Source organism: Cygnus atratus, chromosome Z (genome assembly GCF_013377495.2).
Source record: "Cygnus atratus isolate AKBS03 ecotype Queensland, Australia chromosome Z, CAtr_DNAZoo_HiC_assembly, whole genome shotgun sequence".
Lineage (NCBI taxonomy): Eukaryota > Metazoa > Chordata > Aves > Anseriformes > Anatidae > Cygnus > Cygnus atratus.
Window position 1 is genome coordinate 60,134,372 of NC_066396.1, and position 18,119 is coordinate 60,152,490.

Genomic DNA, 18,119 nt, shown 5'->3' on the forward strand with positions numbered 1-18,119 from the left:
TCCTATGGTGCCATGCCATGCCATGTTGCTATACATATATTTGTATATGTAGCCCTTTCTGAAGGGCTTTTAACATAGGCAGAAAATAAAAATGCTAGTTTCTTTGCAATCCTTGCTTTGAACACAGGCAAGCTATATTTTTAAGAGGATAATAAAAAAGCAAAAGTGCATACTTTATATTGTGGTGGCTTTCCATCCTAAAATTCAGTTTTTCTGTACCAATTAAGGGTGGACAAGCATAATTTTCCCCATTCACATACAGAGATTAAAACATATTTCCTACTTTTTTGTGGAAACAAACTTTTCTAAGCAGAGCGTTTGGCTTAGAAACACATGCTCTCTAGATTGCAGGGTAATGTCTTTCCAAAGGAGGGAAAGTTATAAGCAACTGAAAATTTAGTCTTAAAAGCAAAACTGTGTTGTATTTATGCAGCTAATAAAAAAGCAGAGATGGAAATATTAAATGAATTGATAGTTCTTCAATAACATGCATTTCAAAATCAACAGCTGTTTTTACAAAAACACAGATTTATGATGTGTAAGAGACTAGTAGTTACTTCTTTCACAGATCTACCTAACTTTTGTGGATGACAAGTTTAAATTAAGCAAAACCATAAGCATACATCTTCTGAAGGCAACTACAAACATGTTAACAAGTAATAACAGCAGCAATAATTAAGTGGCCATTTCCCTTCTCCGTGTAGTTCAGCAGAGAAAATAATTTGTTGTGTTTATCTCAAAATAATAAATAAATCTGATTTCACTTTTATAAATTAAGAGAAATTGAATGTTACTTTTAAGATAGCAAAATTTGTCAGAAACAAACATTCCTGAAGAATTAAACAGATGGAAGAGAATTGTACTCTCCTGTGATGAACTGTAACTATTGCAGAAGTCAATTACCCTAGCAAACACAGTCACAGCATACCAATGATTCCAGCATAAATAATGACATCATTAACAGAGGTACCAGATAAAAGGAACGATTTACTTTGGGCACAAAGACTTCAGCCAAGGTATCTAAAACTTTGATCTGACTTTTGCCTTCTATTTATGAATCTAAATTTATCTTCTTTCAAAGCAGTGTTTCCTAAAAATGCTGGCAGTAGACAGTAGAAAGAGGTAAAGCATGCTTAATTCAGGAGTAATCTATTAAAATTTCTTTTCGAACTATTGGACAGAAATACATTTTTATTGGCAAATTTCTTGAAAAATATAAACACATTATAGAATGAGATATTTGAATTCTTGTTCTTCAAATAATATGCTAAAAATGGCAAGCATTTATACATGCAGTACACTACAATAATTTCTGTACTGACAGTAGCATCTGAACCAACCACAACCAATTCAGATCACCAAATGCTTACATCACCACCTACACCGAATTTAACGGTTGATAATATACATATGGTATCTCTAATATGCTTTGTTGCTTATATCACCTCATTTATCTTCAAACCAGTTCAAGGACAGTACTAAACAATAAGTGGAAATAGTTCTGCAGACATCAAAATATCCACATCTCACAAATAGTGAAATTAGTTTCTCACGATACCATGTTTTATATTTTTGTGTTACTAGGTAAGGAGCCTAGAATTGATAAAATGCTCAAACTGGTATCTAGATGTTATTTCTCATTATAACACTTGCTTAAAAATACTCTTGGAATCAAACAAACAACAAAACTTCATGCTCCTGTTCTTAATCTTCTACTTGAGTCTAATTTGATGAACAAACTGTACTATCTTCATAGGATCATAGCAAATTGCTAGACCCAAGTTACTGTAAAAATAATTTTTAAAAAAAGCTATTAACATCGCTACTTTCTGCATTACCTCAACCAAATTTTATTTTAGGGAAGTAAGTTCTACACAGTAGACAGTAGATCACTGACACATCAGAGCTGTTCCTACTTTCCAAACTACCGCTATGTGAATGGCTACTTCAGGGTAAAGACAGCAATTTGAAAACATACTAAAATACCAGTATTTTGCCATGCCAATACAGGATGCTCCTTGTTAATGTAATTCTTTTCAGTCCAAGTAGAGATACCTTTACAGCAGAGGAAAACAATTACCTACACAAGTATGTTGTTACCCAGTCTCTTACTGGGTGCATGCAATAATGCAGCTAAACTGCTACCTGCATGGAAGAAACAAGTAAGCTACTGCCATGTTATCTGAAATATTCCTGCAACAAAAATACTGGAATTACTTTCATAGTCAAAGGGTTTGAATTTCCTGGTAACTCCACCCACACCACAGATGAAGAAAATGGAGGGTGTAGAGACCTTCACAGGACATCTCAGCCCTAACATATAATAACAAGAACACCGTTACCTTGTGCTAAAAAAATTACTTCCCTCAAAGCATGATCATGTTCATTGTTTTCGGTGTGTATAATAGCGTAAGTATGAAAGCATCATCATTCGAGTTTAAAATCCACTGCTCAGATTTATTCTCTTCCAGTAAGAAAAAACAGACACCTATCTCTACAACCACTGGAGTCTCGTGAGTTTTACATCATTTCACTGAGCACTAGTATCACAACAGGAAAAAAAAAAAAAAACGGTCAGCTATAGCAACCCTTCTGTAATAGACTATCCGCAACACCTTTCCCAAGAGAGATAAAACTCCTATGGTAGAAAAAACAAAAGTGAAAGAACATCTATGACATGTATGTATTGAAAAAAAAAAATCATCTTTATTTAATAGTATCGCAGGTCAGGCTTACACCTCCACAAGAATTACACAGTCAAGTCTACATTCCATTAATATAATTTTTTTAATACTCAGAAAGAAGTACCTAGTGTCAGACTTGTAACAACAAATAATTTTGTTTCAATTTTAGTCCCCAGGCATACAGCTTCTATCTCATTTATATGTACTGCAATACTCATTTGTTACGGGAAGTTTGTTACCAAAATCTGGAGAACATATCACCTATGTGCAATAAGTACAGTGCAATGCTTTTCAGGCTCTACAGTACTTAAGCCATGTTAAAAAAAAAAAAAAGACATTAACACAAGAATAACTTTTATAGGAACAAGAAATTTTGTAAGATGTTCTGAGATGCAATAGGTAGTCCTAAAACCAGACAAAAACAGTACCACGTGTAGCTGTTCTGAAACCTAAAAAAAATAGAAATTTCTGAAGTACTTCTTAAGACTTTCTTCAGAAATGCCTAATACAGAAATTCCCAAATGTTATTTCATTTTAGAAATTCACATTTTCAAACAATGAGAACTACACTGTCATTTCAAAGACTTATATGCAGTTATTTTTTTCATGTGGGGAAGTTTTCAGTATTGACAATGGTGTTTAATGAAACAGTAAAGCTCCCTTACAAGTTCACAGCTGCCTGTACCTGCTTACCCTCATGGATGCTCATGCCCTTGCATCAGCTTTGCTGCTGGGCATACCTATTACCTTCTTAAACTCATTGTGCAGCAAGCTCATCTCCACAGCTCAGCAGGAGTCATTTCTAAGTCCCCCCACCCTGTATGCTGAGATCACCCAAGTCAGAAGAACAGGGCAGAGATGGGAAGAAAGCAGCGAGCTTTCTGCCACTGGCTCCTTGCAACAACAGCAAGCTGCTGGATAGATATACCCCTTTTTGCATAACTTAGCCCACAGCTCATGATTGGTTTTCGCAGATGGCAGGCAAGTAGCTGGAGAGCTCACAGATGCTTTCCCACCCTACACAGCATTCAGCTCTCCAGAGCTGTATGAGTATCAAGTGACACAAGCCTTTTATTTTAAGCCCTTACCAGCAAGGCAAATTCATTTCAGAGCGTTTATTTCTATGTATTTGATTCATTCTCAGTTAAGCACTCTGAAACCTAAAAGAAACAAACTTATTCTTATTTCTTGTCTAAATTAGCCCTCCAAATACCAGTACTGTTATGATATTTAAATACTAGTTAGATAATATTAACAGTAGCAACCATTTTTGTTTATCCTTCAAAATGCCATTACTGTGTTCCAGATCAGATTATACACAGCTCAGACATTTTCTCTACGCCTAAGCAGAAAAACATTTTAAAAATAAATATACATTTGTCATTCACTGTTTACATTTTTTCATTATAATTTTGTAACCTAGATTTTTTTTTAAACTTACATTTTCACAGTTTATACAGAAAACAGTCTTACTCCATTCTTGTAAGTTAACCAAACTGGTAGGAGATGGAAGACCAGCACAATCTTTCTCACAAAATCATTCCTATTGCCAGTTTAGAAGCACAGAATTGGATCATCAAGTCCAACTCATGAGCACACACTCATGAGTTAACCTCCCTGAAAGACAGATATCTACTTCCCAAACTCTCAAAAAACTTAGCATTTTAAAAATAATTCCGTATTTTTACAAAACAGTAACTTCCGCACAATGTCAGAAGAAGCTATAAACTCTACATAGACCAAAAAAAAAAAAAAAGTATTTGGACACAACAGTGCAAGGAGACTGGACAACAAGAACAAGTTGGTGACTGAAGACCACGCCAGCAAGACAATCTTTAGGAAACCTTCATGCAGAACAGGCATGATGGAACTTCAAAATGGATATTGACAGTGGTAGTGGTGGTGCTAAGATACAAAACAGAAGGGGGGGAACAGAGGGTAGCACTAAGCTAAGGAATCTGGGAAAACCACTGGGGCAAGGCTGCCCATAGCTCTTAAAGCCAGAACAGGTTGTTCAAGACTAGATACAGTAAGTAAAACAGCACCTATGTCTAAATCCCAGATGAGAGCAGTTTCTTATGCATTAGCAGTCTGGACTAGAAGAATAACAGCTGAGAGACAATAACAAATTTTAACAGTAATAACAGTATTAATAATAAGTAATAAAGACTGACATTTCTAGAATGACACAAGTGTGTAGAAGTGGAACACCAAAACAAAGTATAGATATGGATAGTAATTCCACAAGAAAAAGCTGTTGGCTTTTTTATTGCAAATACAAAAAAAAAAAAAAAACACATCTGGGGCACTGATGCTGCAGTTCAAAAACTCAAATAAAACAGTAAATACTGTTTTGAAAAAGACTGTCTTGAAAAAGACAGTATTTAGGACAGTTTCAGCAGTTCATTCTCCATGCCCATTCAATTTGATCTGTAGATTCATGCCAACAATGGAATGTTCTGGTGAACACAACTACCTGGAAGAGCACCTCAAGATATCCAAGAAGGAATATATTTTTTCCCAGATACTGGCTACACCGGCCAGCATGAGGAGAGGAAATATAGGCATCTGTAGAGCTTCCTCCACTAAAAACGTGAGGTTTGATCTCTCGTAATTTAAGCTATGTACAGTTACAGTCAAGTTCATTGGAGAAAGAATGTTTGCATCCAGCTTCAGAAATTCAACATGTTTCTTTTTCTAGCTTCATGAGGATAAATAGTTCAACTGGAATTTGCTGTTATTTGATATAAACAAAGATTCTTGTCTGCCATTCATTATTTGTAAGTAATCTTGTCTTTGTCCCATACATATAAAGGCATATTTGTATTAGCTTTGATGGATGCAAATTACCAGCATTTTTAAATAATGATACTGACAGTTTTAAAAACTTGCTTCACAGCATCATACTTGCTATCTCTTTCAGCAAGAAGCATCACAACTCACTGGAAGCAATATTACTGGTTTTGATTTATTACTTAACCTCAAGTGAATGGCTGAAGATTTCTACCAACTAAAACATGGGTCAAGATACAAACTTAACAAATGAAGAACTACAAGTCATTCATCTGGAGTTTGCAAGTGTTCCCTTCTGCCACAAGATATTGCTGGATTGAAAAATAAAACCACAGCCACCTCTCGCCTCAGCCCTGCCAAAGCAAAAGCAAAAAAAAAAAAAAAAAAAAATAGAAATACAGAAATTAAAGAGTTATGTTACAACTCAGTTTAGGTGTCTTTAATATCTAACAGCACACACACGATCTATTAAAACATGCATTTTGGTGAAAAAGTTCTTCAGTCTAGTGTCACATAATTCTCTTTGTTATTAAAGTAGTATATTAATTCTTGATTACTGGACTCAAATGGCAATTAAGCGCAATCAAGCAATCAAAAAGGCTCCATATCCAGCTACCAATCCCTGGTCACAAATTTTTAAATCAAATTTAAGGTTTAAATAATGTATTCAAAAACAAAAAGCAGCAAAATAAACAAAAAAGTGCCTAATCCAGTTGAATTCAAGATCTATTACATCCATTAAAATTTATATATATCTACTCCACCTAATGAAAATTAAACATTTTGCTTAGTTCAGTAAAAATTTATCACTTTAGTAACCAGATTAGATTGTAAAATCTATTAATTACTGGAATCCAAGAAAAATATAATTTTACATACATCTTTTTTGGTATAGCAGTTACGTATTACTGCAGAGGTTTTATTGCTTCAGTAAAAGCCTTTTTTGAAGTCAAGTGCTATTGCAATTTTCTATTAATTTGCTTTTACTTGCATTCATTCTTTTTACATAAAATGCTAACAGGTCAAATTAAACAGAACACCACAACAATAAAGAAACTGTTTATGCATCTTATGATCTGACTACTAATTACATTTTCAGTTTCTATTTCCAGTTTGGTAGAGTGCTTAATAATTAAAAAAAAACTTGCATGCTCTGGAAATACAGAAATACCCTACAAATGCTACTCAGTACTGGCATTGTCTTTGGTAAGTATTTAAATTACTTTATACAATGACTCTCTCAATAACTATAGAGAGAGCATAAAAATCACTGATATTTAAAACCCCCACCTTGATGCAATTTGCTCTTTGCTTTTTCACATTACCTCCATCCATTATGGTTGTATTTTTAGTACCTGAATCTTATATGTTGAAAACATTACTCACTACAGTACATTGGAAATTTGATGTTCACGTTCCCTAACATGTTAGTCATTATTGTACAGGCATTAGCTGATACCACTTAAATGTATAAATAGATATATTTAACCCTAAAATGATATGCAAATATATCATCTGCAAGTATCAAATGATTATTCATCTTATACTGAAATGTTGACCAAACTATAGAAAAAAGTTCTGCATTAGGCACTTTTAAGTTCTTATTTTATTCAAACCCTCAGTGTTTGTCATGTTAATCTACAGTTAATCTAAAAAAAAAAATCCACATTTTTTATACATATGTGAAACGTCTATCACAAGTAGTAATACAAATTAAAGCCTGAAGAACTATCAGCGATATAATACCTAATTTCATATCAAAGTAGAAGTTCACCGTTTATTTTTTTTAACTGCTGTTTTTAATCTACCACACATAACCTAACCAGAGAGGTCTGAAAACGTAAGTAATACAACAATACATATTACAATTGAAATTTTGTTGCTTTTAAATATATATACACACACACTCATACATGACAAGTCAACTCACAACATCCAGTAATTTATCAGAAAGCTCATTAATTGTATTACTTGTTTTTTTCTGTTTTGTTTGCTTTTCTTTTTTTTATTTTTTTTATATAGACAAAAGAAAAAGGCACAAAATAATGAAATCATATAGCTGACATTAAGCCATGGTGTTTATATGTACAGTCAAGCATTCGAAAATTGTACACAACTAACTTTACACAAAATTACAGTCTGTACACATTCAGTTTCTGCATAGTATAGTATAGAGAAGCTGCACTAGTATTTAGAGAAAGACTAAACTCAGGGAATTGGCAATCGGACATGGAGCCGTTCACTTCTACCAGTGGCTCAGGTCTGCAGTAACTGAAGTTAAACATTTGACAGATCCTCTGCAGTTTTTATGAAATAAGTTGGTGCCTTCAGTCCAGTTCCGGGTGCTTTTGTGATGTGGCTATCTATCCACTATCACAAATGAGTACTCTCGTTGGCAGCCACAGTAAAGACTGAGTGAGCATGGAGACTGAACAAGCCTCTTAACCCTTGCTACAGAGGTCTCTCTCTAGGTCAGGGTTTGCAGCGCTTTGGTGGGGCAGTGTGGTGAAGCTTGCACTGCTGCTGCTCACGCTGTACCTGTTTAGTGGACACAAAGAAGACTTCCGTTTCCAATGCTGTCAGTCTGAAGAGTTTCACAAACACTGAATTCATCTTAAGTAAAAATTTCTTTCACCTGCCTATTTACAAGGTTTGCCTATTGAAGACATATTTTAAGGAGGAAACCATACAAAAGGACAGAAACATTAAGGAAGGTTAAAATAATGAACAAAACAAAACAAACAAAACAAAGCACAACAGCTTGCAACACTTGAGTAAAATCTCCTTCTGCAGCAATAAGATATCTGTAGAACAATACAAGAAAAATACTTTCACTATAACTTAAGAGGACATGCTGCATTTTAACCCCAAATACAGTTTTATGCACTAATTTGAAAATTATTACTTTAAAGGGCTCCGAATATACCTGACATTAATGGTTTAAACAGAATTGGTTTGCCTCTCTGACACATACCCTTGAAAAATAACTTGAGTGAAACACTCAGTGCATTTTTGTTTTACGTTATTAAAAATAAAATGAATGCCCTACATAGTAAAACAATATTAGACAAAAGTGCACAAAAGTAATATAATTAATTAGATTCAGTACTCTTTGTTTTCAAAAAGGAAAACAAAGGATTTATTTTCTAAAGACAGTCAGTAGTTGGCCAGAAGTTTTCTGGCATGTATTCTTGAATATGCATCCCCAGAAGACCTTGGCCTTTAAGAAGGGACAAGTTCAAAACAGCATTATCACTGCAGAAGGTGTTCTTACCTAGCAACAGGTAAAAAGCAAATCATGGAGTTGGTTTTCTCTAGGGTTTCACTCAGGATAGCCAGCAGCAGTTTTGATTCATTCAACTTATACTCAGTATATCCAGCATAGATACATGCATTTCCATCCTATATTCTTAGCTCTCATTCTATTTAAAAAACAAACAAAACATAAAACATCCCACAATATCCCCAAATTCTACCCAGTTCTTTCCCTCCTCTTTACTAGTATTTAATGAACTACACATAGCAAACTTTCTGAAGTACTTCCATAAGCACAGTGCATAACTGTACCGCAAAAGTTGAATACTGTTTAGTTGAATAAGCTTTATTATAAAACCTGTTGCTAACATTCTGAAGACGCATAAGAACAACTTAGTGATCCTGACAGATGAGTCGAAGAGAAAACAGGATATTTAATAGCAGTACAATACTCAGAAGTTATGCACTGTGTGTTGGTAATTCACTGTACCAAGGATTTCAAGACCTGTTACCACTAAAAAGTCAATACCGCCACCTAAGGGTGAATATGAAGTAATGTATTTATTGCCAAATTATTTACAGAAATATTTAAATAAAATATAAAAACCTGACACCTGTTCAAGTGCCTTTACAGAAAATACATATTTATGCATATGAACATATCTTGACTTTTTCTGCCTCCTTTTAACATCAAGCTCAGCACAAATGCTTTACCTTAAGAACAGGATTTGAAAAACTAAGTCAAAATACAACAGTTCTGAACAAAAGCAAAAATCCAGTTCAAGAAATAGGGCTGTAACACCTAGATTTCTGAAGAAATGATCAAACTATTCTATTTTGTTGTAAAAAGAAACGCAGTGAATGTAACAAAAGGGAAGCTTCTTGAAAGATTAACTTTTCAAGACTGCTGTTAATATTGAACAGATGTCTCAACATTTATGAAAGTGTATTTTCCCATATCTCAGCTTAGTTTTGGTTATTGAATATGTTTTTAAAGCATAGAACATTATTTTTGCAGTACAGTAGTAGGTTTTGGTACATCAGTAGCATGGTTGACAAACTAAAGTACTCTAAAGACTTCATCATTAGTGCACACTCCCAACAATTTCATCCATATGAAATTTTTGCTTTAGAAAGTTCTAATATATAAAAAGATGAAGTACCATTGTCCGCAGCTATGATATACAGTAGAGTGACCAGACTCAGTACTGGTGTCATATTCAATATGTATTCGTATGTTTTGCAAGTAAATAGTCCTGTGTGTGTTCCATGTCTAACTTTGAGGGAGAACATGAGCTTTTAATAATAATAATAGAAAAGTCTGGAACAACTACAGTTCTTTTCAAAACCTCAAAACAATTAAATAATCTAGTTAGAAAGTATTTTGGGAAAGTATTCGCAAAGAAGCATGGTAAAATGATCCTTTTTAGAAAATTTCTTTTAAGTAGAACAACATTTTGAAGCAATTATATGTTAAAAAAATGAAATAGGTGAGGGAGAAAGTAAATCACATTAAGAAAGGATATTTTTCTCCCAACCCCTTTTTCACTTACCAGTGGAAAAGAGAGATTTCTATATACTCTAAACTTCAGTAGTTCACGTTACCAGATGACGTAGTGTATATGTCTGACTCTCCCCCTCAAGCAATTTGCCTGGACTAAACTCAAAGCAGAGTACTTTTTCCTCTCCACATGTTTGCACTGTTGTCATGCACAAAGGATACACCGCTTAAGTAAATGGTTCGTAGCTGATTCATAAGAAAAAAGAATTGATTTCCAAACAAGAACAGGAGGAAAAAGAGGAAAAAAATCTTAGTAAGAGGTAAGGGAAACTTTACCGTATCTTGCCTTGGGTTGGGTTCGGGGAGACTCTTGTGTGGAGTGTGAATGAGACGCACTTATAGCGTGAAGCGAGTGTGGAGTCCCAATCTGCAAGGTTCTGTACTCCCGCGAGGGGACGAACAAAGTCCCCTCGGCTGGAGAGGGACAAAGCGAAAGAGAGACAAGCGAAAGAGAGTCTCGGGGGTTTGGGCCCTTAGGTGTACGGTATCCCGAGCACAGTGAAGTGAGGTGCTCAGCAGTACACCCCACCTCTGTCCCAATCCTAGGTGAAGGCGTGTGGTACCCTGTGGGTAGTAAAGTCCACAGCAGCACGTCAGGAAGAGCTGGGGATTAAGGGTTCCAAGAGTCAGCAGGGTGGGGTTGGAGACCCCGGGATTGTGCCTAAAGATAGCCCTTTGGAGAGAATGAGAAGGATTTGGAAAAACAACCCAAAAACTAGGGACAAAGATTAAAAAATATAATTTTAAAAAATGGTTTGATATTGTGTAATTGTCTGGCCTAAAAAGCTAATAAAAGGAACTTCAGTATTTTGGCCAAAATACGGGTGTGATGAAAATTCAGGCTTGAAATTTATATGTAAACAATAAGGTTCCATTTTCGGAGGATGAATCAAGTTACGCTCCCTATAATCCTAATATTGCATTGGAGGCAGCGGCAGGTGCTCCAGGAGGGGAGACAGGGACTGCAATTGATGCCGTCCCTGGAGAAGTTGTGTCAGGGAGTGTGGAGCAGCAGGAGCAGAGGTAAAGGGGTCCCAGTTTGTGCAGAGCCAAAGCGGGGCCAGTGCCACTCCCCCCTTACCAGCAGAGAGGTTAGGAGTTTTAGGAAGGAAATGAAGTCTTTAACCGAGGGCCTAGCAGAACAGTCAAATCCATTTCTAAGGCCTAATTGGTATTCCGGGGGGGGAGGGGGGGGGGTGTGGAAATGTCAATCTGGAGTATGTTATTCCCTGGAGAAGAATGTTTAGGAGGGGAATGATTCGGCACGCAGCTATGCAAGAATGGGAAAGAACTAACACGCCCCCCAGACCGAGAGTAATTCCAACAGAGCAGAAATATCTGCTTAGCTAATTGTGATAATAACAGCCCACAACACAGAAATCCTATGAGAGACTCAGGGTCAGAATTAGAAAGTACTTGGGGATGAATCCTGAGGAGCCGGTAGCCCAACGGCTCTTTAAAGTTCATTTTGTGATTAAAGCCTGACCAGATATGCAGAAAAAGCTCCAGAAGGTGGACGGGCTGTTCCAAGTGCTCCTGACTACTGGAACGACAGTAAGAATGGCTGAGAAAAGGTAGACTCATATCTGGGTAAAAGCATCAGTTAACCCTGATACCAGAGAGACCGCATTAACAAAGTTTTAACAGTTTTAACCTTAAAAGTCTATCTATTGTAAACCTTTAACTTCTCCTTAGAAGAATTCTTAATGAATTAATGAGTAAAAGGGATAGAATTACACAGAATCTAAGTGTTTCCAGGGAACACTCCCTGGAAGTGGGAGAAAGGGGGGTGTTTAATCTCCTTATTAGTTTGTGATTTTTATTGTTTTTCTTAATTATTATAGGGGTGTATATATACATAGAAATGTTCTATTTTAAGTTTATCTTAGTAATACCTATTCTCAATGAATTAGTGATAGGATGGAGGAAAAAAAAAAAATCAACATTTCCAATTAATCCAGAACATCTCTCAAGTTCTATCTCGAACTAATTGTTGGATTTGCACCCAGATGCCTAGGAAGACTAAAAAGGCCTTGTCCCTGATTGCTATTTCCAGCAGCAACTGTGTCTGGATTCTCTAGATTTCTAAAAATGACAGATCATACATAGTCCTGGGAAGGAACAGATTTTGAAGTTGAGTTCCCTACACATAATCCTGGCTACAATATACTGTGTTATCAAAGGTGCCTTTTAAACAACATTGATAGAAAACTCAGGGGGCAATATTACTGGGTGTGGAAATATCCATGAAAAAAGGGAAGAATCCATACTGTACTGAATACGGTAGCCATTGGAATGTTAATATACATAATGTACACCAGATACATGAGAATCCTGTAACCAGATGGCCTGTCCCAAACGGCAAGGAGTGGTACTGGCTATGTGGCAATAAAGCCAGGAAGTTGTTGCCCCTAGAATGGAAGGGAGCTTGCACCCTGGAGGCAATAATTCCAAATGTAACTATTATTGAAGACCCACAAAGCCAAAGCCTCTTAAGACCACATGCAGAATTAAGTGGACTCCAGATAATCGTTTAGTAAAATTCTCTAGCATTTTACAGTTTTGCAAGGTGGTTTTTACCTTGGTTAGGGGTCAGTGAATGAGAAAACACTATTGTAAGTATCTCAACTATAATTGAAGAACTAGAAAATAAGTTTGATAAGTTTGCAAAAATAGTACTCTAGAATCGAATAGTATTAGATTTATTAATAACCTCATAAGGAGGAGCACGCACTGTAATTAATACTAGTTGCTGTATATATGTAGATCAAATGGGATGAATTTGACTGATCTCAAAAATATTTGGGAAGAAAAAAAAACAAGATCCTACATAGACTAGCTCAGGATGACACTTCCTGGGGATTTAAAGCTTTTAAGAGAAATTAATTTTGTGATGACCTGAATAGAATTGGCTCAAACAACTATCTGCTGGTATTGTAATAATTATGGCATTATATATCTATCATCCCCCCCTGACATCCAAAGAAGAATATTGCACCTTAATGTTGGAAAAACTTAAGAGTGCAGTATGTGAAGAGGTGCAAAAACAACAATAGAAGTAAGAAAAGAAGAGGGGGGAATTGTGAGAAACAAAGTTGTGTTTTTGCAGTAGAGAATTAATTTTCTGTATTCCAAGGTAGTTGTGCAGTCATAATAAGAAGAAATAAGTAGATAAGTGGACAGTGCAAGGCCTCACTGTTCCAAAATAAGGTAGAAGCTTGAGGAAAACAGGATGAGCAGTGTGAGAACAGTAAAACAAAGATATATCAAAAAATCAAATCAAAGATCTCTCTCAATTTCAGCCAAGACCACAAAACAGTAAGTCCAACAAAAATCAATCGAGAACGTAGGATGTTCCCTAGCTTTGTCTGGACAAAGTTATAATCCGTCCTTCATTTTACACTGAATTTGTGAGATAGTTTGATTATATCAGACTTTTTGGGTACAGATAAGGAAAGACAACTCAACGTACTTCAAACATGCTTCAAAAGGCCTGCAAATCTAAATTGTTTTCACTATGCTCCTAATATGGCCAGTATGCTTCTGAAAGAAGGCTTTGCATTTAATTACTATTCCATTCGAAGGACAGAGGAAAAATAAACATATTTTGAAGAGATATAAATCATAAACAGTTATGCAAACAACCTTGTGTTGTAAGCCTTGTGATACTTAACTTTCTCTTCACACATCCTTTCTATCTGTTTATTATTTGCAGCTTTCACCTATTACCATTACATAATGAGGATTTCAAAAAAGAAAGGGGTCTATTTTTCTGTGAAATGCCTACTATATTAAACGATCAGAACATAAATTCTTCTCTCTGTGTTTCTGCTCAGCAGTCTGATAATGGAGTTACTTAGCAACAGATGAAGCAACTGAACAGTGTTCACTGATCCACATTTCACTGTAAAGTAACATTCACAAAGGCATTATTTAGCTGCTGGTTGCCTCTCGATAGATGTATTTTTGAAGTATAAAATCCATTAGCCTGAGACAAGCCTACATGAAAATCCAGCCATCGTGTACCATCTGTAATGCACTCTAGTTCAAAATTAGCACAAATTGCCCATAAGATTCACATGATTTTGAGCACCTCTGAAAAAAAGGGAGAAAGAAGAAAAAAACAAAACATACAGACTTCATATATAGAATTTACATGGAAGCAGTGGAAGCTATTTACAAAGGGAAAAACATTTCTTCTTCCTAAGCAGACTGACAATCTATGTACTTTAAATAAACACACCAAGGCTGTATCTGCAAACCACCTATAAGAGCAGGAAATGAGATGTGCCACAGCAAATATTAACAGTGATTTTATTCTAGAAGGCAGTCTTGAAAACAAAAACAACCGACAGAAATTAATAAAGCAAGCAGTCGGTTAGCATTTGCAATCAACCATTACTTCCTTTTAAGGTAACTACACATTATTAAACAATTCTTACCTTTATTTTATTATAAAAGGTTAGTTTACAATGTTTAATGTTAGTTTAAAATGTTAGTTTACAATAACAAATACAGATTGGCTTGCTTCATCAAGTTAACTGTTTCACCATTTCAGAGATTAAACCTCCACAACAGCAAGATTTGAAAATATCCTGCCCCAAGCAAGTGGAAAGACTGTCGTCTTCAGCAGAAGTAGAAGCAGACTGCTGTCGAGTGGAATCATTCAACAACACTTTTTTTTTTTTTTTTTTTAAGATTCTGCACCAGACAGGACTTGAACAAAGCTGAACAAGCTAAACAAAGTTTTCCAAATATTTATCTTTTTTTCTGAAAATTCAGACTAGACAGCAACTTTAAATAAAACTAATTTAAAAACTACGTTCACGAAAAATTGTGCAAGGAGTGAATTTTGGTAAGTTACTTGACAAACATTCAGAAGTGATGAAATAATAAAAAAATCCTATTCATTTGAGAGTTGTCTTGTCCTGGTTTCAGGTAGGACAGAGTTAATTTTCCTCCTAGTAGCTGGCAGGGTGCTATGTTTTGGATTAGGATGAGAAGAGCGCTGATAACATGCTGATGTTTTAATTGTTGTAGAGCAGTGCTTACACCAAGCCAAGGACTTTTCAGCTTCTCGCTCTGTCCTGCTAGCGAGCAGGCTGGGGGTGCAGCAGGAGCTGGGAGGGGACAGACCCAGGACAGCTGACCCAAACTGGCCAAAGGGGTATTCCATACCATCTGACGTCATGCTGAACAATATATAGGGGTGGCTAGCCGGGGTGGGGGGCCGGCTGCTCGGGGATAGGCTGGGCATCAGTCAGCGGGTGGTGAGCAACTGCATTGTGCATCACTTATTTCGTACACATTATTATTATTAATACTATTATTATTATTGTTATTATTTTCCTGTCTTAATAAACTGTCTTTATCTCAACTCACAGGCTTCACTTTCCCATTTCTCTCCCCCATCCCAGAGAGGGAGGGGAAAGGGTGAGCGAATGGCTGTGTGGTGTTTGGCTGCCAGCCAGGCTAAACGACAGTCTGAATATTTTTTTTTAACGAAAAATTCAAGTTACATTTCCAATAATACCTTTGTATGCAAATATAGCTTAAGTGAACATCTTTCCTGGTTGTCTTAAAAATAAGAAGATCCTTCCTGTGTTCCATTGCAACAGAGAATACTTTTTGGATAATAAAACCACAGAGCTTTTAAGTGTTAAAGTGCTTGGGTTAGATTTCAGGCTATATGGAGAATACAGACTTCAACAACAACAAGTGTAAGACAAACATGGTCAAATCAATACCTTGTCCAAATATTTTGCAGTGATCATACATATGTGTAGCTATTTATATATACTGTACAATTTATATTCACATGAAATTGCATAACCTTTCATGCAAACCTTGAAGATGCACAGGTTCTTCCTTTTTCAATGAAATATATGTAACATTTCGAATTTCCCTACCTTTCTCCAAGTTAATTTTTGTAGTAGCAAGCTTTCCTCTTAAGCTTCTCAGACCTTTCAGTTTTCTTTTTCCCCCCCCCCCCCCCCACCCTCCAGGTATCATAATAGATATTACAAGGACCTTTTCTGACAGACTGGAGAGTTTGTTTTGTTACCAAGGGGAGATGGGGACTAGGAACAACACAATTTTTCTACTTGTGAGCTTTTTTGAGATTCCTGTTTTGGGCATTATCTCCTGTTTCTCAAATTCTTACGATTTGGTTAATTTTTTATTTTTAACTTTAGTTTTTTAAATAGAAGCCCTACTCAGATTTCTCAAATGAACAGCCTTAGGCATTAGTATATTTGTCTATTTGAATCCAGACATCAAATGAATTAGTGTACAATGTTTGTTAGAAAACAGCATATATAACTTATTTGTTCCACTTCAGCAGTTTTCAAACCGAAGGTTACAGCCCTGACAATAGGCTGAAAGTTAAGAATTCAGCTGCAGACAAGTTCTTCTACTTACATGCAAGAATAAATAAAGCGAATGCTCTACTATCATTTAGTAGAACTACTATCATTTCGTAGAAACTGGTTCTGAACATAAAAAACCATTACTTCAGAGATCACTTACTATAATTAGGACAAAAGATACTTGTATTACCTCTCAACAACAACTTCTTTCTACTAGTACGGACACACTACCGCATCCTGATATGAAAGTGTCATATTTCAAGAAAAGATAAGTGTTTTATTTGTAGTCAAGAACCCAACTTCCTGAAATCTTTAAGTTTATATAAATTTACATTTTACAGTAGAAAAATATATTGGTATCAATGAAAGAAACATTTCAATGAACTAAACATTCTCCTACACAAACATCTCCCAAACTGTTATTCCTGGAATGTCATGTCAAAAAGCAGAAGTTCATATGTGTCTGGAATAGCATTAGTTTAAAATGTACTACAAGTCACCTTCTGAGCTATCTCTGTAGAACCAAAGTTGTTACAGCTAAAAGAAATTTGTAAGCAGTTCACTGCCAAAAAGCAGTGAATTCAGACAGAAGTTTTAAACTGATGAAAAGAGAAAGCTTTGACAATGAAAATACCATAGGAAAAAAAAAAAACAACTTGACATGTACTTACTAATTTGTTTTCTTGCATGTATATTCTTTGCAACTTCAGACAGCCTTTAGCTATAATGATCATTCCTTCATCTGAGATCTTGTAACACTGCCCAAAATGAATGTCTTTCAATTCTCTGCATTTTGAACCCAGCTGCAATTAATGAAATCAAAGCAAGTATTTAAAAATAAAGAAAACCAATAGGATTTGACTGAGCTAGAAAGTGTTGGGAGTTAAGATTTTTGTGTTGTCCCCTGCCCCTTTAAAAATGATCTTTATTTGCAGATTTTTAAGTACTATATACAAACAAGAAAGATTATAATTATACACTTGACAAAATGACATTGCTAACTACAGTCAACAAAAAGAAGCTAAGAGTTGCACATCAGAACTGCATAATTTATAGGGCATATTTAAGCAAATAAAAATGCCTGCATACTAGACCATCAATAGGATATTTGATTTAATATAACTACTTCATAGCTGACCCTACACACTATTAACAGAAGAATGAAATCTTCTTGCATACCTGAAAAATCTCAATCACATGCTTTTGTGTTGCAAACAATGTTATTTTAATATTGGTTCCAAATAGTAACTAAGTCCAGTAAAGCTCCATGAGCCAGAGGTAAACTGGAGATTTCACTTTGAAAGGATTTGATCTCTGTCTCTAAAAAAAGTATATATTGTCTCTAGAAAATATATGCCCCTATTAAATCCGTGAAACGGGTACCTTCCTCCTCCATATCCCTGTTCGTATTTGCTGAGAAGCTGAAGGACTAAACATATGAAAGTAATGTGTGGAATG

At 35.5% G+C, this 18,119-nt stretch overlaps 1 protein-coding gene across 1 annotated transcript in view; it reads right to left on the reverse strand.

The window, feature by feature from the left end:
- FBXL17 (F-box and leucine rich repeat protein 17) overlaps positions 1-18,119 on the reverse strand; it is a 317,887-nt gene that overhangs the window by 279,007 nt on the left and 20,761 nt on the right. The window contains exon 4 of the mRNA XM_035562595.2: positions 17,333-17,464. Coding sequence (XP_035418488.1) covers positions 17,333-17,464 — 132 coding nt within the window. The remainder of the gene's footprint in view (positions 1-17,332; positions 17,465-18,119) is intronic.